The sequence below is a fragment of the Tenrec ecaudatus genome, chromosome 1, assembly GCF_050624435.1.
Source record: "Tenrec ecaudatus isolate mTenEca1 chromosome 1, mTenEca1.hap1, whole genome shotgun sequence".
Classification (NCBI taxonomy): domain Eukaryota; kingdom Metazoa; phylum Chordata; class Mammalia; order Afrosoricida; family Tenrecidae; genus Tenrec; species Tenrec ecaudatus.
The window spans coordinates 268,066,188-268,088,878 of NC_134530.1; the positions used below are offsets into that span (position 1 = coordinate 268,066,188).

The 22,691-nt window shown below is 42.9% G+C and overlaps 1 protein-coding gene and 1 long non-coding RNA gene across 2 annotated transcripts in view; one reads left to right on the top strand and one right to left on the bottom strand.

The window, feature by feature from the left end:
* LOC142426788 (uncharacterized) overlaps positions 1-5,602 on the bottom strand; it is a 73,572-nt gene extending 67,970 nt beyond the window's left edge. Inside the window, exon 1 of the long non-coding RNA XR_012779756.1 lies at positions 5,443-5,602. This is a non-coding gene — a long non-coding RNA (uncharacterized LOC142426788). The remainder of the gene's footprint in view (positions 1-5,442) is intronic.
* A 26-nt stretch (positions 5,603-5,628) lies between these two features.
* On the top strand, positions 5,629-20,450 carry PAK1IP1 (PAK1 interacting protein 1). The gene is made up of 10 exons (XM_075532324.1): positions 5,629-5,825; positions 8,709-8,871; positions 11,203-11,323; positions 11,398-11,472; positions 12,345-12,397; positions 12,736-12,881; positions 12,971-13,068; positions 16,513-16,612; positions 19,765-19,885; positions 20,045-20,450. Exons 1-10 carry the CDS (start codon positions 5,742-5,744, stop codon positions 20,254-20,256), a joined length of 1,173 nt encoding a protein of 390 aa, XP_075388439.1. The 5' UTR covers positions 5,629-5,741; the 3' UTR covers positions 20,257-20,450.
* The last annotated feature ends 2,241 nt before the right edge of the window (positions 20,451-22,691 follow it).

Here is a 22,691-nt window from a genome sequence, read left to right on the forward strand (position 1 = left end):
CATTGTTTTTGTGATAGCCAATTTAAGAGATGTGTGCAGTTGTGAAATTTTGTTTCCTGCTCTGGAAAAATGCCACATAAACTGTCGTGGTGTTGAACACAGCTTATAAGGACAGTGCTATGGGAAAAACTCTAGTGTACGAGTGTTTTCTCATTTCCAAAAAGGTAAAATGTCGATCGATGGCAAACCTTGTTCTGGATGTCCATCAACTTCCCCAAATGATATAAATGTCAACTCGTAGTACATTTGGAGTTTGTTCTACCAGGTCAGACTGTTAATCAAGCTTTTGATTTAGAGGTTCTGAAGATATTATATAACAGTGTGTGACAAAAAAGGCCTGATTCATAGCAGAAGGGGGACTGGTTTTGCCATGACAATGCATCTGCTCATACAGCCATCTCAGTGTACCAGTTTTGGGCAAAACCCAGCATGCCTATCTTGCCCCATGCACCTCACTCACCTGACCTCACTCCATGTGATTTCTTTTTGTTTTCGCATATGCAGAGGGACATGAAAGGACAGTGATTTGTCGATGTAGAAGAGGTGAAGAAATAAACCAGGGAGGAGCTGTCAGTCATCCAAACAAATGAGTTTGAAAAATGTTTCCATGAATGGAATCACAGATTTGACAAATGTATTAAATGTAATAGAGAATACTTTGAATATGATAAAATCGTTTTGTAAAAAATTTATATACATAGCTTTGAAAAAAAGTATTTTCCCTTTTGGGGGGATCCTTCTCATATTTACTTATTGTATTTTTGAAATTATTCAGATTTCCTTGAGGGAAGGAAACAGAGTACAGATATATCTGACAGATATAAAAAGCACATTTAAAGAAACGTTTACTGTGAGTGGGGTGGTTTACAGAGCAAATCAAGTGATTCATATAGTTGCATCTTATTCACTGCAACCCCTTCGATGTGATCATTCAACCTACCTACTCCCTGCTACCTGTCCCCATTCTTCTTCCTTTCCTAACCCTACTTAGCTCTGTCCTTGGGTGAATGCTGCCCTTTTGATCTTAAATGGTCAATTATTCTAAGGTGTTCACACATCAATAGTATTATTAGTCTCCTTATCAACCTATTGTTTAGCTGAAAACTAAGCCACAGGGGAAAGATCAGTCCAGACCCAAAGCATGACCCACGACCATAGTCTCAAGGGTTCCACCAGTCTCTATGCAACCAGAAAGCCTAGCCTCCTTCGTGATTTTCAGTTTTGTTCCACAAACTTCTCCCACTCTATCCAGGATTTTCTAATGTGATCCCTTTCAGAGTAATTGGTGGTAGTAGCTGGGCACCATCTAGCAATTCTTGTTTCGGGGCTGTGGAGAGAAATGTTTACATGGTCCATTAGGCCACTAGACTAATTGTCTCTAAGGATCTTCAATTTTCATCTTTTTCTAGAAATGGCAAGACCAATAGTTGTACCTTAAATAGTCATTCATATGCTTTAAAACCCCAGTCACTACTCACCAAAGTAGGATGAGGAATTTATGTTATGCCAGTTGACCTTGGTGATCCCAAGACTATGGTCCTGACCTCCAAGCCTAGTGACTCAGTCCTACAGTGCTTATAATTTTTAGTTTTCATCATTTTGAACCTTGTATATTTCATCGCATCCACTGATATAGTTGCAGCATAGGTAAATACCCTTCAAATATCCTATCAAACCTGTGTATGTACTCCCACTTTCCTCTCATACCCACTCAGGCATATGTCTATCCATGCATCTACTTGTAGATCACTGCTACTGCAGGGTTGTATATATGACAATATTTACCTCTGTTGCCTTTAACTTTGTACTCCTTCCAGTGTCCTTCCTCACCTTTGCCCAAGTTCTTGAAATCTACTTCACTTAAGAATTTCCCCTAACATTTCTTATAAAGTTGGTCTGGCTTTGTAAAAATTTCTTTGGCTCTGTTTATCTGGATGTTCTAATTTCACCATTTGTAGGACAATTTTGCTGGGTATATCATTCTTGGTTGGGAATTCTTTTATTTCTGCTGAGAAATCAGAACTTTGTCTTACTGGTTCTCATTTATAGGCATGTTGGGTGGGTTTTTTTTTTCCCAACCTCTTATTAGGGGTCATTCCTTGTCTTTGGTTTTAGGTAGTTTAAGTCTGATATCTTAGTGATTTTCTTTTGGAGTCCATCTTGTTTGGGGTTCATTCTGCTTCTCAAATACACATCATATTTTCTGTAATGGTAAAGAACTTTTCTTCTGATGACTGAAATTTTTCTCCGTGTTTTTTTTTCTCTCCCTGTTCTGGAATATGATCACATGTAAGTTATTCTCACTTGTATCCCACATAATTCTTAGGCTTTCTTCAATTTTTTTCTTTCTTTTGTCAGGTTGTTTCTCTAGCAGATTTGTCTTCAAAGGGACAAAAACAAGAACAAACAACAGCAAAAGAAAAATAAGATAAAGGAAAAACCAATCATAGAAAACAGGCAGACAGCAAACAGCAAAATTAGTTTAATAATTGAAAAGATAAATAAAGAAAGATAATAAAACACGCCCTCTGCCAACGAAGGAGTTCTCCGGGTGTGGGAAGGAGGTGTGCATCCCATCCTAGGCGGAGTTCTTATTATGCTGCTTGGGGTCAGGGCACCTTATCCAGAAATAGTTTATGCCTCTTCAGATGAGAGCTAATGTCAGGATTCTTGTTTCCAGAAGAAATTATTTCAGGCCCATGGGCAACTGAAGGCAGAGTAGCTGGTTATGGAAGTAGTTCTTTCCGGTTCATGGTTAGCAAGGGACCCAGTATTGCATTTTCTGTTGGTCTGATGAGACAGAGTGCACACACCTGCAGACATAGGGGTGGTGCACCCAGTGCCCAACTGACAAGTGCACATCTCCAACTTTCGCCTGAGCTGGGGCTGTGCAGGAGCAAGAGTAATCTGTTGCTGGGTGGATGAGGGTGCAGGTTGGCTATACTTCTAGTCATCAGTAGGGTGTGAGGTTACTAAAAATGACCCCATCTTTCTCCTTACCAGTGTGCATTTGAAAGTCAGGTCACTGTTTCTGATGCTTCTTACAAAATTTCAAGATGGCAGTGCCTTGTCAAGCCAGCCAGCAATTCGCCCATCCTTTCTGGCCACTTTTGTTCAGCTAGTTCTCCTACAGACTATTCAATCCACTTCACTGTCTTCTCCTCTCCTCTCCTATGAAGCTTGGGGTTCCAGGATTGTCATCTTTATCTGTTTCATTTGATTTCTTATGTCTTTATTGTAGAGGGTCTGTGTGGCATTACCTGCTTAGTTCCCCATCTTTTAGGAAGTCCAAAACCCATGATTTTAAAACATTATTCTATTTAAATTTTTTTCTTTTTCTTTTTGGATGATATAGCATTATTTTACAGTAAAATGCATACATATTCGGGGGACTAAAATGTAATAAGCACATTTAAAAATATATACATTCTATTTTATCATTTGGCCCAAAGCTAAAGGGCACCTTCCCCTACTCTGTGCCCCCCAGGAATTCACATTTCTCTGACTTTGGTGGAAACAGTTTAAATGCACAAAGTAACAGTTGGAGCCTTTTGCAACATAATAAAGAAAACTAACAAGAACAAAGTGAAGGAATTATAAAACAATTCTCAAGAGATTGAGAATTAGTTTGGCTACAGAATTTCAGATCCTATAGGCTATTAATTATGGAAATTATGGAGCTATCAAAACTGGTAGATGTAGCTTCCTTTGATTTGCAATGACAACCAACCATGGCCTCAAAAGTGGTTATTTTTAGAAAGACAAAAACCAGTATCATTTTTACAAAGACAAAAAAGTATATTGACAATTCAGAACACACAGAACTAAAGTTCTTGAGTAATAGGGTCGGATGTGCTGAAAGGATTGCTTGCATTCCATGTCATACAGGGTTGAAGATTTTACATCCAAGTAAGAATCTAACTCCTGATTTTCAAACCGATTATGGCATTTATGTAACTAGTTACGAGTCCCTGTGGGGTACAAAGGTTATGAGCTGAACTCCTAACCCAAAGGCTGGCAGTTCAAACCCACCGAAGCAGCTCATCAGAAAGCCTACCAACCAAATCAGCCAAAGAAATCCCTATGGAGTTTTACTCGGGTAACACTTTAAGTCAGAATCTACTCAAAGGGAACTAAACAATTATATGAGCTAATATGTACTCTATATCAGAAATGTGTATGAGCATTATTATTTCTAACACCCCCCCAGAACCACTTCAAATCCTCAAAAGTCAAAGGCATTATTTAACAATTGAGTTTTCCCTAACTGGGAGGAAATGGTGAAAAACAGGTAAATATTTTATTCTGGACTGCTCTGATTGCAATTGTGCCCCTTTTCTTTAGCCCTTTGGTGACTGAGGGGGATTACCAACCCCCAACGTCGTCCGCCTTCCAGGTTTCTCAACAAACTGGGGTTCCAGTTTGGGTACATGCTGCCACCTGGCGGGGAAACCTGCCTAACAGCCTGAATGGAAATAAACTGGCCTCGTCTCAACCAAATCCTAACGGAACCCACTTGGGGTATGTCACATACCTGCATCAAAATTCTTAGTCCCCCGCCCACCCTCCAAATTCTTTCCTCTTAATTTCAGCAAGGCTTCCTTTACTGAAAACACATGGTTGGGAACCGATTACAAGGATCTGCAGGTGACCTCCTCCCTGGGGGACAGACAACAGAAAAGTGGGTGAAGGGAGACGCCGGATAGGGCAAGATATAACAAAATAATAATTTATAAATTATCAAGGGCTCATGAGGGAGGGGGGAGTGGGAGGGAGGGGAAAATAGAGGACCTGATGCAAAGGGCTTAAGTGGAGAGCAAATGCTTTGAAAATGATGAGGGCAAAGAATGTACAGATGTGCTTTATACAATTGATGTATGTATATGTATGGATTGTGATAAGAGTTGTATGAGCCCCTAATAAAATGTTTTTTTAAAAAGAAAGAAAATGCATGGTTAACAAGAAAAAATCAAACCAGCAAATAATTTGGTCAGGAAAGTGTACGTCAGTTTTGTCCCTTCCTTGTGAAGTGCCCTTCTCCCTCCCTAGCAGCGGCCGAGAGCCTACAGGTTCTAAGGCCAATCTGAGTGTTAGACACAAAAACCAAGCTGGAGAAGAAAAGGTGTGATGGGCGGCATGATGTGGTCCGAGAACGAACGGTTAGAGCCCGGGCTTCTCCCCAGCACGCCCGGCTCTGGCCCCGCCCCGCTCTGGTAACCGCGAAACCAGAACTCCAAGCCTCCGATCCCGCGACAAGAGACGTCGAAGTCCCGCGGGCTAGTACCATAGCAACGCCAAACAGAGCCGACGCCACGACAGCCGTAAACAGAGCCGGCGCCACGACAGGCCTCGCCCAGCCCACACCCGGAAGTTGGCCGCAACCTTTCAGTACGTCACAGAAGGGCTTCCTCGGAATGTCCCGCCCCCTTCCCTTAGACAAACCTCGTTCACGGTTTCCTAGAATATGCCTTCCGAGCCCGTTTCTTCTTCTTATAAATAAGAACCATATCCTCGTGTGACGCTGCCTCTCATTTCACTCTTGGATCAGTCGCGTCGTCTCCGAGGGCCGACACTTTGCACCGACGCGGGCGCCTGCAGGGCAGCCACGCGGCCGTGACGTATAATGTGAGCGCCGGCACTGCGAAGCCCCTGCTTCCGGCACGAGGCCCTCTCCCCCTCCCGGCCCGCGCCCGGCTCCTAGCTCCCGGCTCCCGGCTCCCGGCAGGCACACGAGCTGTGGGATGGAGCTCGTCGCCGGCTGCTACGAGCAGGTGCTCTTCGGGTACTCCGTCCGGCGCGAGCGCGAGGCGGACGGCCACCGCGAGGTGAGGGCGCGCGGAGGGGCCCGCGGAGGCGGGAGGAGCGGGTCGGGCCGCGGCCCCCGCGGCGGCGGGAAGCACTGGGCCACCTGATGTTTATCGTTGGGATGTCTGTGGATTTACTGATAGTCGCGTTCGGGGTACTGGAGCCAAAGGTTAGACTTTTGGAACGTGAAGTACGCGCTTCGTAAAATGACAATATCTGTTTATTAAAGCAAACGGAATGACCAGAGTAGAGGAAGACGTGTGGGCAATTATGTACACAGGCAAATTAAGTGGTAGCTTGAGGGTTGATTGGTTGTTTTCTTAAATCGACAGCTGGTTTGGGCAATCCTAATCGGATGGGAGAACAATTTGCACGTTCGGTTGAGTTTTTCTGGAATTTTGTGAACTATTGGAGCTTTATGTAGGCCGGTATAAACTCATACATAAAGTAACGCTAATTCATTTCACTGTACCTTGAGCACTGACGATGGGGCTAGGCAGCGGCGGTGCGCAGATGGGACAGATGACTCCATGACGGTGAAGGACATTGCTTTTATTAGATGTGTGAGTAAGAAGAGGAGCCCTGACGATGCCGATGCCGGAGGCTAGGCATTGGGCTGCTAAATAGGTTCTTTAAATGCACGGTGAGCAGTCCCTCCGCTGCTTGGGAGAAAAATAAGACTGTTTCTTAAAGATGTAGTCTTGGAAACCCTAAATAAGGTCTAATGGACAAAATCAAGGCGGCTTAAAATAGTGCCACGCACTTAGTAAACCACAAAGCCACGCCCATTGCTGTCAATTATAGGGTTTCTGAGACTGTATCTTTGGGATCATCCTCAAATTTCTCCCAAGCAGTAGCTGGTGCTTCAACTCCCAATCTTGCCCAACCAAATTGCCATATACACTGTTACTGTGTTAATTATGGCTCATACCCAATCCCTTTGGGTTTCTGAGACTTTAAAGTCTTTATGGAAATAGACAGCCTTATTTTTCTCCTGTAGAGCAATTCCTGAGTTCAAGCCTTTGACCTTCATGGTTAGCAGCTCAGTTCATAGCACACTGCCCCACCAGGGCTCCCTATAGTCACCCTAGACTCTCAATATTTGTATGAATGCATTCCAGTCAAAGTTTGAATTAATGATAAGAGGTCTGATGTGTAAGGGAATCTATAAAGAATAAAAGACTTGGATGGGGCCTTGCAGCCCCTCTAGTCTAGTCTCCGTGACTGAGTCTTGGGGACATAGCACAAGGTGTTGCTGTCTCACCTTCATAGGCAATTAAAAAAATTTTTATTGGGGGCTCTTACAGCTCTTATCACAATCCATACATGCATTCATTGTGGTGAGCTCATTTATACATGTTGCCATTATCATTTTCAAAACATTTTCGTTTTATTTGAGCCCTTAGTATCAGCTCATTTCCCGCCTCTTCCACCTTCTCTCCCTCATGAACCCTTGATAATTTTTTTTTCATATCAACACCAACTGCTGTCTCCTTTCACCCATTTTTCTGTTGTCCATCCCCCTGGTAGGGGGTTATGTGTAGACCATTGTGATCGGTTCCCCCTTTCTTCCCTCACCTTCCCTTTCCCCTCCTGATATTGCTACTCATTTTGTTCCTGAGGAATTTATCTGTCCTGGATTCCCTGTGTTTCAAGCTCTTATCTGTACCAGTGTACATATGCTAGTCTAGCCAGATTTGTAAGGTAGAATTGGGTTCATGATAGTGGCAGTGGGGGTGCCTAGAGGAAAGTTGTATGTTACATCGGTGCTATACTACACATTGGCTGGCTCTAAACTTCCTTGTAACCATTGAGTAAACAGATGTCCAATTGTCTACAGATGGGCTTTGGGGCTCCACTCTGCTTCCCCCCTCATTCACATTGGCATGATTTTTTGTTCTGGGTCTTTGATGCCTGATCCCATCGACACCTCATTATCACACAAGCTGGTGTGCTTCTTCCATGTGGGCTTTGGTTGCTTCTCAGCTAAGTGGCTGTTTGTTTATATCTTTCGATAGCCAGGCACCATCAGCTTTCTTCACCACATTTGCTTGTGCACCCATTTTGTCTTCAGTGATCATGTTGGGAAGGTAAACATCATGGAATGTCAGGTTATTAGAACAACCCAAGTGTTCTTGCATTGAGGGAGTACTTGAGTAGAGACCCAATGTCTGTTTGCTACCTTGATACTTAACATATAAGTATGTGCATAGATCTATTTCCCTATTCTTACACATAAATGTTTTTACATATGTACATGCCTGTATTTAGACTTCTATAAATGCCCTTTGCCTCCTAGTTCTTTCCTCTATTTCCTTTTACTTTCCTCTTGTCCCACTATCATGTTTGGCCTTCTTTCGGGTTTTAGTCATTTATTTTGACTACGTTGCCCTTGATCAAAGCCCCACCAGGAATCCTATGCCCTCTTCACCATCGATTTAGATAGCTTGTTGTTCCCTTGTCCCTGGGTTTGTTGAAACCCTCCTTACTTTCCCCCACTACCCCTCTCCCATGCCCCACCCTGAACTGTTGGTCCCATTGTTTTCTCTGCTAGATTGTTTATCCCACCTATCTTATCTAGACAGACATGCACAGCCAATAATAAGCATAAAAACAAGACAGCAAAACAATGAAGGAAAACAAAAAAAGAAAAGCCTATAAATTGTTGATCTTTAGGAGTTTTTTCCTGTCTAATGGGGTGCCACGCCCTGGCCCCAAAGTCTACTTTTTAATTCCCTGGGGACTTCATTGCTTTGCTCCCCTTGCTGCTCTGTTGCACACTTAGTGTTTCTCCCTAGTCGCAGACAATTTTTTTAAAACCTATTTACTTACTGCGTCATAACTATGTTTCTAGAGCCCGGTGATGTAGCTGTGGCACTAAGGGCAGGTTTTCTCTTCCACAGAAATGGACCCCAGTGGCTGACTTCACGCACCATGCCCACACTGGCTCTTTGTCAGCAGTGGCTGTGAATAGCCGTTTTGTAGTTACTGGGAGCAAAGATGAAACGATTCACATTTATGACATGAAAAAGAAGATTGAGCACGGGGCCCTAGTGCATCACAATGGTAAGATGATCGTTTATATGGAGTTGTTTAACTTTACATTTTTCCTTCCATTAAACAGCTCAAGAGAATGATCCGTTGTTGGCAGATGACTCTTGCAAGGCAGGGAAAGGGCTGTGCCGACAGAGTCAGGCTTTGCCGGCAGTCAGCAATGTGAGGAGCACCGTAGCAACCTCGTTCAATACCTGACTTGATTGAGGGGGTAACACGGGTCCTCAGGCCTCGGTGGCAAGTGGTCAGACGTTAGGCTCCTAACCAAGAAAGGTTGGAGGTTCAAGCCTACCAGCCACTTTGCCGGAGAAAGATGGGGTCGCGGGTCAGTCTCTCCCCGTAGAGCTTACAGCCTGAGAAGCCCCGTGGGCAGGACTGCTCTGTCCAGTAAGGCTACTGTGTGCCACAGTCATCTCAGCAGGAGGTTTGGCTGTTAGGTGCCCGACACAGCTAACAGTGAAATCTTCAGTTTGTGGAAGAGAAGGCTTGTTTCAAAGGTGTTACAAACTTGCCCAGGATCTTAAAACACTGAAAGTGGACCTTGAACTGGTAAGCAGTTCTGGATTAGGAGCTTTAGGGTAGTTGGATGGTGGGACCAGGTCACAGGAAGTCCCGGAGAGGCCAGCACTGGGGATCCAGTAGGTTAGAGCAGAGTGACACAAGCCTGGGGGAGGTGTGGGTGTGAGGTGTCAGCTGAGAGCAAGCTGAAGCACTGGGTAAATTGGCTTTTTGGATGGCTGGCTCTCCAGCTGATGTTGGAGGCTATACAATGAGAAACATCTGTTTGTAGGGTATTTTGAGTTACTTCAGCAATAACAAAGAAGTGTCAATAATGAGAAGTTACTTGGTATGTGCAGTAGAAGAACTGAGTCACAGCGATTGGGAATTTTGTTTCAAAAGTCAATGTTTATGTGCATTTTCTTTGCCTTTAGATTTAGTTTCCTCTCATTTAGAAAGTGACCGAGGTCAGCAGCAGCATCGCGCACCCCCCCCCCCCCTTCAATGAGGTGGTTTCATGTCTGTAAGAGAGTTTGGATAGTTTTGTCACATTGCATTTTAGCTTGATCTTTGAGGTAAAGAGTTTAAATATACATGCACTCAGCTTCCATTATTTGTGCTATTTATTCATGTGGGGTTTTTCCTCCTTTGTTTTTAACTTTTTTCTCAATGTTATTTGTCTTGTTCTTGTTAAGATTATACACAGTAAAACAAAATCAAGGCCTGCGTTTCTCCATGTACACTTCAGTGCCATGATTACAGTCTTCCAGTCGTGCAGCCATTCTCATCCTTGTGCTCTCAACTGTTCCTCCTTAGCACAAACTCACTGCCCCTTGGGCTCATATACAGCAGTGGTTCTCAACCTTCCTAATGCCGCAACCCTTTCATACAGTTCCGCGTGTTGTGTGATCCCCCCAACCATCGGACATAGGTGTTTTCCAATGGTCTTAGGCAACCCCTGTGAAAGGGTCATTTGACACTCCCCTCAAGGGGTCGAGACCCACAGGTTGAGAACCGCTGATGGAGAATCTTCCTAATTGATGTCAATTTGAACCCATGTAGATAGTTCAGAAAAGAGCATTATGCTTAAGACAGGCCTTTTGTACTAGTTAAGCTAATCTGTTCACTCAGGTGACTTCAAGGGGTGTTTTTGGTTTAATGTTTAAAAGATTATCTCAGGGCAGTAGTTTCATCCTTCTACAAAGTCTAGAGACCATGAGAATTTGAAAATCTATTTTATGTTCCCTCAACTTCCGCCCCCTATCCCCCTTTTCATTGGGCTGCTTCTGTAAAGACTGTTTCATCCAAATGTCCAGTGGTGGTCAGGTACCATTCGGTTCTTGTTTGAGAGCAAAGGAGGCAGTTGTTCATGGAGGTAATTTGCTACACATTCTCTGAAGGGTTTATCAGATACATTTTACTCTACTCTAAAAAGGCAAATCCATTACGATCTAGAAGTGTACCTGGACCAGTCATAATTGGATTATAGGTGATTAGGTAGCAAACTCACCTGTTAGAATGTAAAATTTGTGTGGCTCAGCACTTTGTTCTCTACTTCCTTAGTAATTATTGGGTTTAGTTTAACACCCTGATCAAACTGTTAGTCAATCAAGTCCTAAATAAATGATTATAGAAACATAAAGCATGAAAGTGTGGGGTGTTTAGTTCAAACTAATAGCTAAAGAAACCCTCGATTGAAAATGTATTTACATAGCTTAAAGCTGTATTTTCCTATGTGAAAATCTTAGTTTCAATTACACATCAGATACATTTTAGTCGTATTATAAATCATAGCAAGTCCACATTTAAATTCAATATTAATTACTTGTCTTGAATTTTCCACAGGCACAATAACTTGTCTGAAATTCTATGGCAACAGGCACTTGATCAGCGGAGCAGAAGATGGACTGATCTGTGTGTGGGACGCCAAGAAGTGGGAATGCCTGAAGTCTATTAAAGCACACAAGTGAGTTGAGCTCTCTCCCGTTGCCTTCTCAATGTCTCAGTAAAGTTGGCTTCTAACTCTTGGTTTTATCTTAGAGGCCATGTGACCTTCCTCTCTATCCACCCATCTGGCAGGATGGCCCTGTCTGTAGGTACAGACAAGACGTTAAGGTAAGTCACTATGCCAGAGGGCATTTTGATCCATTTCAGTCTGTGCTCTCCTGGTAAAATGAGATCTCACCAACAGGGTAGCTTTTACTTCTGTAGTTAGATACTCTGTTTGGCTTCATTGCTGTTGACTTTTTAAGGATATCGTGATAGGGGTGGCGTGGGGGGAGGTTAAAACCTGGTTCGGCTGGGACGGTACAAATGACATGCTGTGCATTAGACATGCATTCTATGCTCCACTCACTGTACACTGTAAACAGGTGGCTGATCATAGAAAGAAGGGTTTTAGGAGGTGAAGTCTTTTGAAAATGTAATAGGTACAGCTTATTAAAGAGGATGGGGAAAGAAAGAGCTTTATTCTTAAATATTTTAGATCCTACTGTGCTTAAAAACAAAAACAGTAGGTCCTCCAATAACCATGCATTTAGAAAACCCCGTTTCTTCATTGTTTCTTTTATGCAAGTCTTCATTAGACATTAAACCAAAAACCAAGCTCAGCGCATCAAGTTGATTTCAGCCTGTAGGACTCATAGCGGCCCTGCAGGAAGGGTGGAACTGCCCTGCAGGTTTCTGAAACTGACTTTACAGAAATGGAAAGCCCCGTCTTTCTTAGTAGGAGCCCTGGTAGTACAGTGGTTAAACGTTCAGCTTACAACTAAAAGTTTGGTGGTTTGAACCCATTGACCGCTTGACTGGGAAAAAAATGAGGCTGTTTCTTTCCATAAGAATTTACAGACTGGGAAATCCCATGGAGCAGTTCCGCTCTGCCCTATAAGGTTGCTGTGTGTCACGATCAACTTGGCAGCCTTAGAGCTGTGTTATAGTTAGTGCATTTATGTGATGATCATGCCACAAGTCAGCTTCCTGTCTTGCAGAACTTGGAATCTTGTGGACGGAAGGTCAGCATTCATAAAAAACATAAAACAAAGTAAGTATTTTTATGGTAAAATGGATTTTGTAATAACTTGATAGAATACGAAGTAGGTAGCTTCATGTGCAGATGTGCATGTTCTTGCATGATGGTGGTCACATCTTAGAATAGATGCTTTAGCTTACCTCCTTTCCTCCAGGTGGCTTTGTGACCCGGGTAATTTTTTGAACACAGCTTATTTACATAATTTCTTTCAAAATGTGTATCATAAAGTTTTGATAGATTAAATGAAGTCATAGGAGGAAGTATAAATATTGTTATAAATCAAACAAGTATTTGCTGCTTTTATTCTTGATATGACATGAAAGTGCTTTTTTTCCCCTTTAAAATTACAGATGCTCACATAGTGGAATGGTCACCAAAGGGAGATAAGTACATAGTTGTCACAGTGAATAAGATAGATATCTACCAGCTCGACACGGCATCTGTTAGTGGGACCCTCACCAGTGAGAAAAGAGTCTCTTCTGTCACGTTTCTCTCTGTAAGTCATCGGAAGTCACGGGACAAGCGCGGTGTGTGGTGTTGCTCACAGTTACTGATGGCATTCTGATGTCCTCTTCCCTGTCCTAGGAGTCTGTCCTTGCTGTGGCGGGAGATGAAGAGTATGTGCGGTTTTTTGACTGTGATTCCCTAATGTGCCTCTGTGAATTTAAAGCTCATGAAAACAGGTATCTTTACTGCTCTCTCTACGGACTAAGCCCTGGGAGCACAGGGACTGAGCATTGGTCTGCTGGCCCACTGTCTTGAGCGCTGTCCTGAGTCAGTGATCTAATACTCCTCTAAGAAATACCCAAAGTGGTATTGCATGAGCAGAAGCCTATTTCCTCGCAGTCTGTTGTGTTGTTGGGGGCTATCAAGTTGATTCTGACTCCTAGCCACCCCGTGTGCAAAAGAAATACTGCCTGGTCCTGCGTCCTGACCACAGTCGTTACACATGGACTATAGTTGGGGCCACTATTCTGATCCTTCTCAGTTTAGGGGGCTAGAAGTCCAAATTCTGGGTGCTGGCTCTTGGGGACAGCACTCCCTCTGTCTGTCTCTGTGTGCATTCCTGCTTGTTCTTGCTCACTCTGTTCTGGAGAAAGCTCCCTGCATATTTTAGCACCTACTCCTAGATTCCTCGGTGTTTCTGTGGCACGTATCGTCACTTGTGGCTCCTTAATCTTCTCTTTTCTATATTTCAAAACAGAATGACTGTGACCCTCTCTGCTTCATTAACAGAAAGCCCATTCCCAAGTGGGATGCTAACCACAGATGCACAGCTGAATCCATGGCAGCCCCTGACCTTCGTTGTCCTTTTACCTTTTTCTTCTTGTCTCCTTCTCCCACTTCCCTCATTGTTCTTCCTGCAAAAAGCATGAACGTATTTGCGTTATTTCATTCTGCTAGGTGTTTTCTTGGGCCACTAACTGCAAGGTCAGCACTTCAAAACTACACACCACTCTGAGAGAGAAAAATGTCCAATCCCAGAAGCCCCCAGGGGCAGTTCTGCTCTGTCCTGTGGGGTCACTGTGAGTTGGAATCTACTTGATGTATTCCTGGGGAATATTTCTAAGTGTTCGACCAAGATCATTCAAGTCACAATGAGGAAATTGGGACCTAACCCCAGTCCCAATTTGGAAAAGTTGATAATGTTCCGAGTAATAGCTATATGGGTGTTCATTCACAAATTCCTACATGCTGGGGCTTCAAAAGTAAATGTGAAATTCTATTAACTTTTCATTCCAGTTTTCCACCAACTTTTTGAAACTCCCTTATATGTCCCAAATCAGTATCAGTCTTATTTTCTAAATAGTAGTTAAATTTCAAAAAGTCTGTGGGTAAATGAAGAGCTGCTGTCGGAGTAGGGGCCTGCTTATTCCTTAGACTCAGCAGTGAGCACAATCTCAAGGGGCCATTTCAAGTGTAGTGAAAACGCATGTTTCTTTCATTCATTCGTTTCTTCTTCATTCCACAGTACTTCGTGAGCAGTCATTATAAAGTACTGTGCTGAGCACTGAACAGTGAGCCCGAAAGACATGGTCTTGCCCTCTCACGGCTTTTAACTGCAGTGGGATAGTAGGTGAAAAACAGTAAACAAATAACTGGAGCAAGAAGGGAGTAGAAGGACATTGTGATTAAAGGATAATGAGGGTAATTTACTTTCAGGAGAATGGTCTGGGAAGAAGGAAGACTTTACAGATGAGAGAGAGTTGTAAAGCCATGGGAGAGCCGAGAGAACCGCAGGCAGGGAGAAAGCATGAGCAGGGGGAAGGCCCATGGGTGTAAGGCCTTGTGGGCCATCTAAGGAGCTTAGATTTTATACCAGGTGCCTTTTTAGGTTTGGTGTTTGTTGTGTCTTCTGTGATTTACTTGTGACGATAGAACAGTTTAGAGGCAAGTAGGCTAGCCTAAGGAACTCCATATACCTGATCCCCACCTGCAACAATTACAGTGGGGCCCATCTCACTTTTGCTATGTCCGGCAACCACTTTTCTCTTGGGTGATTTTTGAAAGCGGCACTCAGCTGGGGGTAGCTGTTAGAGGATGAGAATGGAAGCAGAGAGCCCGGTGGGCCACGATGAGCAGCTTACCCTAGGCTGGGGGACTGCAGGGGGAGCCCCGGTTCTCTGTACTCACACACTTAACTTTTAACTTTTATTTCTCAAGCCGAGGCCCTTTGTTTCATTTCCCTTGATTTTTTTTTTTTTGGTGAGAACCCTGATTGTTTTAGAGTTGTGTGCCACTGCTTGGAGGTTGCTCTGGGGCACTGTGGTGGGTTAGACTCCAGGCTGCTGGCCACAAGGGGAGCAGTTCAGACTCCCACTCCTCGCTGCTGCACAGGAGAAAGATGCGGCTCTCTGCTCCCCGAGTTTCAGAAACGACGGGAGCTTGCTGTGAGTAGGAATCATCTCGGTGGCAGTGGTTTGGGTTTAATTTGGTTGGTTGGCTGCTCCTTGGTGTGTTGGTTTGCTAATTAGACTCACAGCATCAAGTTAAATTACCGTGAATGGAAATAGTATACAGCAAAATCAACCCTGGAAAGCCACATGGGGCAAAGCCCATGGCCCTCTCCCAGGGGAACCACACAGAACATGCTAATTCCTCACAGCACCTGTGAAGTATTCACTAGAGGCTCCACCTAAGGTTTCCTTGGGAGATGCTCACATAGGTACCGTACCTATGCTCGGCAGGAGCCAAAATTGCAGATGACCAGAAGAACATGTTCATTGTGAACTAGTTTACCCAATCAATCTGGGTGTTGGAAGCCGCTTCTATCAATTATATGGTGAGAGCTTTTCTGAAATCCAGGGTCCCAGATGCCAGTGGTTCTGAACCTGTGTGTCGCTACCCCTTGGGGGTCAAATGACCCTTTCACAGGGGTCGCCTGATTCATAACAGTAGCAAAATCACAGTTATGAAGTAGCAATGAAAATAATATGGTTGGGGGGTCACCACAACATGAGGAACTGTATTAAAGGGTCATGGCATTAGGAAGGTTGAGAACCACTGACCTTTCGAAGAACAGCACAGTCAGACTTGTTAGCTTTCTTTATACATTAAAATATTTCTTCCTGAGATATAGTTGACAGTTTTGTTCTGGAATTTATAGACTGAGGTAAAGTGTATCATCAGATAAATCAGACACTGAGGGTGTTTAAACTGTTCCAAGTGTAATGGGAATGTGAAATGTCCTATTTTCAGGCACTGTTCTTTAACACTTTTGTCCTTTTAGCTCTGTTGGTGCTATCGAGTATTTGGCTGCTAACTGCAAGGTTGATGGTTCAAAACCACCAGTCTCCATGGGAGAAACATGAGGCTCTGTTCCCATGAAGGTGTTCACTCTCTGAAACCCTGTAGAGCGGTGGTTCTCAGCCTTCTAACGCCGCAGCCCTTTCATACAGCTCCTCGTGGTGTGGTGACCCCTGCAACCATAAAGTTATTTTCGTTGCTACTGCTTCATAACTAAAATTTGGCTACTGTTAGGAATCGGGCAACCCCTGCGAAAGGGGTTCAACTCCCAAAAGGGTCGCGACCCACAGCTTGAGAGCTGCTGCTGCTCTGTAGGTTGGGAGAGTCATTGGGATGGTGCTGTGGAAGAAAGTGTCTACACATGAATGTTTCTGCCCTAGGGTGAAGGACATCCTCAGTTTGGACATTTCAGAGCATCGTGTTCTTGTCACAGCTTCAAGCGATGGACTCCTCAAAATGTGGAAGCTCAACCAGGACAAGGTCGGTATTTAGCATCATGTAAGCACATTTTCGTTCAAGGCTTGCTAGGAAGGGTTTTAGAAAGAACTTGAGGAAACTCCGTATTTCTAACAGCTTTCTGAAGCTCCCTCGTATAGCTGCTTTGAGTCAAGTAAGATGGGATTTTCTTTTAAGGGTCATAAGCATCTTTAAGCAAGCCTTTCTTGTTCTTCCCAGACAATTGTCTTTAAGTAATTAGAAAAATAAATTATTTTTCTAAAATCTCCCTTTTGTTATTGTTTTAATTGTCTCATACTCTTGATTGTAGTCCTAATTTTCTCATGAACATATTTTGTGCGTATTCTTGTACACTCTCGAGATTAATTCACACACCATTTAATACAGTCAGTAACGACCCTTTTATTATCAACTGGGCCAAGAGTTGACCAAGAACAAAGGAAGGACAGGATCTTTCTAGTAAAGCAGAGGCTGGCTTAGAGGAGGGTAGGGAGCTTTCAGGCAGTTGTATATTGTACTTGTCAGGCAGGCAGTGTACTGGGAGGGAGGGAGGGAGGGATGGGAACAGCTGCAGGTGATAACCTGAAGACTTGACAGGATAGTTTACATTTCTTGCTAATTGGGAAAGCTGGATGTCGAGCAGGAGGGGTCCTGAGGCATCCTTTTTAAAAAGGTCCATCAGGAGTTCGGGGAGAGGAAAGAGGGGGGAAGGGGCAACTAGCTGCTCACAGTTTGTTTTTTTGTTGTTGTTGGTTTTTTGTTTTGTTTTTTTTTTTAACTTTTTTTTCTGCTCACAGTTTTAAAACAAAATGGAGTCCTTCGTGGCATGCTGATTAACTACAGGTGTAATGTGTTAAGGGCCTAATTTATGCAGGGTGTTTTGGTTAAACCATGGAAATGTATAAGACATAGGCCTGTCTTCAGTGAATTGACAATCTTTATGTACTTTTCAAAAAACAGAACAGAAACTAATGCAATTATGGGAGAAGTAGAGCTGTACTAGACAGCCACTTTGCACGGGGCCATCAGTTAGTCCAGAGTTACTTTGGTAGATGTGGAAGTAGACTGAATAAAGGTCATGGCCAGCCGCATGCACTTGGGGCAAGGGTTCTTGCAGTGCTGGAGAATATCTCAAGTGCTTGCTTTCTTAGGGCGTCCGGTAGACTCTCCTGGACAGGCTTAGGGGGTACCCCAAGAAACCCGCTGGGCAAGCATTGAGCGACTCACTCTGCTAGTGCATCCAGTGGTGTCCCCTAAGAAGGTTCTCTGATCCCAGTGAATTGTCTCGTAAAAGCAGTCTAACCTTGTTTTTTGTGATGGCCAATCTAAGAGAACAGTATGTGGCTATGAAATTTTGTCTCCTGCTCAGGAAAAGAGATGCAGAAACTGTTGTGATGTTGAACACAGCTTACAAGGACCGTATTGTGGGGAAAACCTCAAGTGCATGAGTAGTTTTCTCATTTCAAAAAAGGTGAAATGTCAATTGATGACAAACCTCATTCTGGACGTCAGTCAACGTCCTGAATGGACGAAAATGTGCGCTTGTGCTTGTGTGCTGGAAAACCAGACAGCGGATCATTGAAGAGATGGGGAAGCTAACTGGAGTGTCGTGGAGCTCTGTTCAGTGAGTTTCACAGAACATTTTGGATTGAGAAGGTCACTGCAAAATTTGTGTCTCCAGTTCTAACTGACCAGCTCAGCAAAGAACCATGGACCTGAAAGAACAGCTCTGAAGCAACCCAGACTGTTTCCAAGGTCATCACTGGGGATGAGACATGGTGCTGTTCTTAAACCCAGAAAGCAAACACCAGTAAATCCAGTGGAAGAAGCCATTGCCACCCCGCCCCTCAAAAAGCTTGTCAAGTGAAATAAAAGATCAAGACGATTCTCATTTGTGTTTTTGATGTGAGGAGGATAGTGCATTTGGAGGTTCGTTCCACCAGGTCACAAACAATTGCATCATGGTGTGCGACAAAAAGGGTCTGATTTGTGGCAGATGAGGGACTGGTTTTGTCACAATGCACCTGCTCATGCAGCCATCTCAGTGTACCAGTTTTTCACAAAAAACAACATGCCTCTTGTCCTACTCACCTGACCTTGCTCCATGTGACCTTTTTTTGTTTCTGCAAATGAAGAGGGACATGAAAGGGTTGATTTGACAACTTAGGTGAAAAAAATGAGAGAGGTGCTGTCAGCCATCTAAACAGATGAGTTTGAAAAGTGTTTCCAGGAATGGAATTGCAGATTTGACAAATGTGCTGAGTGTAAAGGAGAGTACTTTGAAGGTGATAAGATTGCTTGGTAAATAAAAAAAATTTTTTTTTTAATACTTAATTTTGGTGGAAAAAATTTGTTTTGGGGGACACCTCTTCGTATGCTAAGCATCAACTGCCAGCCATTGAACCTGCCCTTAATGTCTCATTGCTGTTGAATCTCAGTCCATGTGTGGTCCCTCTTGACATGTGCCAGTGGTACCTTGATGTGCCATCAGGGACCCAGGAGATACTCTTCCCCATTGCATACGGACTGAATTTGCTTCTTCTCAGGTTCTCTATGCTTTTCATGTAATGTGAAGGTAGAGTTCATGAGATACTACAAGTAACATGCCCGTGAATGAAAACAACTGACTGTCGCCATATTCTGTCTAATAATTTAGATGCTGAATCTCATTTTGAAAAAATGCAACCATTTTTTAGAGCCTCTGTGCTAGAAAACTTTGCCGTTTTATTCGTGTACTTGCGTCAGTAACATTAACAGTTCACTAGCCAATTTAATGAAAGGGAATCTAAGCTGTTTTCCTGCCTTTAAGTTACACTGTAGTCTTACATATCTCATCATTAAAGTAAAATAAAAATTGTTTGGCCATTTGGTCTATGATTATTTTATTCCAATTACAGACTTTTTAAAAATATTTCTGGAAGTCAGTCCATTGTTAAAATTTGCAAGTATATTTAACCTGTGTTTAAGTTTACCAACACATTTAATGTGTTTTACTATAATATATTCAAGTAACTTCCAAAAGGCTATTAATAAGTTGATAGTATATCTTTTAACCAGTGATACTGAAGAAATACACTTAAGTTTTCAAGTAAGGTTATTTGGTTATTGGTAAAGAAATTATTTGAAATTCCCCTGCATTTGATATTTAATCTGAATTTTCATTCTTCCTATTTTAGAAAATTCCCCCATCTCTACTCTGTGAAGTGAACACTAAAGCCAGGCTGACCTGCCTGGGAGTATGGCTGGACAACATGACAGACAAAAAGGAAAGTCTTCCTGCAGCGGCAGAGTATTCTGGTAACTACGGGGATCTTTGTGTCAAATAGGAGTAGTCTGTAAACCTCTTGAATTGGAAGTTGAAGTGGAAATTCAGCTACCTCTGCTTTACTGCCAGCCTGTGCTCTTTCCTTGGAAAGGGGAAGCCCGTCTTTGAATGCACTGTCTCTTGTGTTTCAGTGAGTGAAGCCGAGCTGTCTAAGACCAGCCCGGAGGAACTTGGTGATGAAGTGCAAGAAGAAAAGCAGTCGGAGCCTCTGGCGAAGAAACGGGGTTTGACTGGAGACCCTGACGAACCAAAGAGAGAGAATACTCCAGGGTCGCCCAAGAAGAGGAAAATGACCAAAGTGTTGGCAAAGAAGAAAAAGAAGAAGAAATTACAACTGATGTAACAAATTTCCGCTTTCTCCCAAAATAATTTATTTTTTTCCTCTGTAAAATTGGAGAAGGTGTGCAGCTTTGAAAATTACTTTTAGATGTGTTTTCTGAAGCAGAGAGAAAATAGTTTTGGCAGACAACATTGTATTATATATCATGGTGATATAGTAATTTGTAATAAAAGATTTTTACTATGTTAACATAATAAATGAGTATAAAAAGATTTTCAAACTGGAGTAGCTTTGGGACACATTTTTAAATTATGGATAAAATTATGTATGTAAAACCTATGTCTTACGTTTAGGACTCAGTAGACAAAGTTATACAGAGGTTGCCATAACTTACTTACAAGCTGTAGACGACAAGATAATGAGGGCATTGGGTTTCTGATTTAGTTTTCATTCTTTTTAGGGGATTAAAAATATCACAACCCAGTCCAGAAATGTTAAAGGACTTGAGTCAGCGTTTTACAAAAGCTATATTGAAAGCTAATAAGCACATGAAACAGTGTTGAACCAGTAGCCATTGTGTGCTATGAAGTTTATTTCAACTCAACAACCTTATAAGACACAGCAGAACTGTCATTGGACATTGATTGGGCTTTCTAATCTCATGGTCAGTTGTTCAAACCCACAACTACTCCATGGGAGAAAGATATTTTTTTCCCCCATAAAGATTTATAGTCTTACATCCCCTTACAGAAGGGTCACAAGGAAGAGACGACCCAGCCCGTACAGTTAAAGCACCGTTGAAATAACTTTCCTGTAGTTCTTTAATGCTTCCCTCTCTCCCACTATCATGACCCCAGTTCTACCTTACAAATCGGGCTAGACCAGAGCACGTACACTGGTACAGATAACAGCTAGAAACACAATCTGGGACAGATAAACCCCTCAGGACAACTAATGAGAGGAGCAATAGGGAGAGGAAGGGGAAACCGATCACCATGATCTCCATAGAACCTCCTCCCAGGGGGATGGACCATAGGAAAGTGGGTGGAGGGAGACACTGGTCAGTGTAAGACATGATAAAAAAAAATTATAAAGGGTTGGGGGTGGGGTGGGAAATGTGCTGATAGGGACTCGGGTAGAAAACATTTGTTTTTGATGTTGCATTCACGTTTATTCACCAAAGAGATGGCACATTTTGTTGTATACTAACAACATTTGAAAATGATGGCAGCATGTATAAATGTGCTTGACACAATAGATGTATGTATGGATTGTGATTAGAGCTATACAAGCTAAGGATTAAAAAGATAGTCTTAGAAACCCCACTGTAAATTGGGATGGACTTGATAGCATTCGGTTTGGTTTAGATTACAGGCTTTCTTAAACAGATAGGCAGGTCTCCAAGAGTGACTTGGCTTCTAACCACTGATGTTTCTGTTAGCCGAGAGCTTGTAAGGATTACCTGGGGACGGGTCTGACTCGCTCAAAGTGGAAATTAAAATCAGCCTCGGCCTATCTTACTCCTTTTATTCAGACAGCCCTCCGTTCCACCCTTTCAACAATCCGGACACCAACCAGCCCTGCCATGCACTGCCATTTGCTAGATTTGGTCATACTTTTTCATGTCCAAATAGAACTTGTTTAATAGGCACAATTATGAGATTTATCAGAGAAGTAATGCTGCAGTTTAAGAACACCAGTTCTGCTCTGCCATGCTTCCCGACTCCCCTGGCCCTTGACCTTGTGACCTGTTTGGGCATGTGTATCTATGCCAATGTATGCTGACTCCAGTTACGTGTCATCCCCAAAGCCTTCAGCTTTTTAATTCTTGAATTTATTACCTTGAGAGAAAACTATCCCCTGAAACCTTCAAATTGAGCAATAGCTTGGTTTTGTTTTTTATTAATACATTTTGAGTATTATGCTTAGAGAACTATGTGGGCTCAGAACAACTAGAAAGAGGGGCCATGAATTCATGTGAATAGAGAGAAAACCCTGAAAAGGAATAGTGGCACAACTTGAAAAACTTTTAATTCAATGTTTACATGTACTTTAGAAGCCCCCTCGTATTATCAACAACAAAATGTTTTTAAAAATGAATGCCAATGTGCAAAGCACGCAGACAATACGGGCACACTTTCCTGTGGGGTCGCTATACTGGACGGCAGTGGCGTTGGGTCAGGGAGCCTCAAATAAGTCTATGAAGAAGGGGAGTTGGGATCATGGTGCAGGTTTGAAGCTTATCTGCATGGGTAAGTATCTACAAATCCATTCCAGCTGGTTAAAACAAGTCCCACTGTTCATGGTTGAGGGAAGAGTTTTCATTTAAACTGAAGAGGGTCTGCATTGTAAGGGTTTTGGGGCACGAAACAGAACCAAAATTTCAATTGGCAATGTTTAGAAGCAGGCTTTATTGAGCTTGCGGGCTGATTCAGCAACTCGGAATTGAGATCTTGAAAGCCGTGTAAAATCCTGGCAGCGTTTTTGTGCCCACTGCT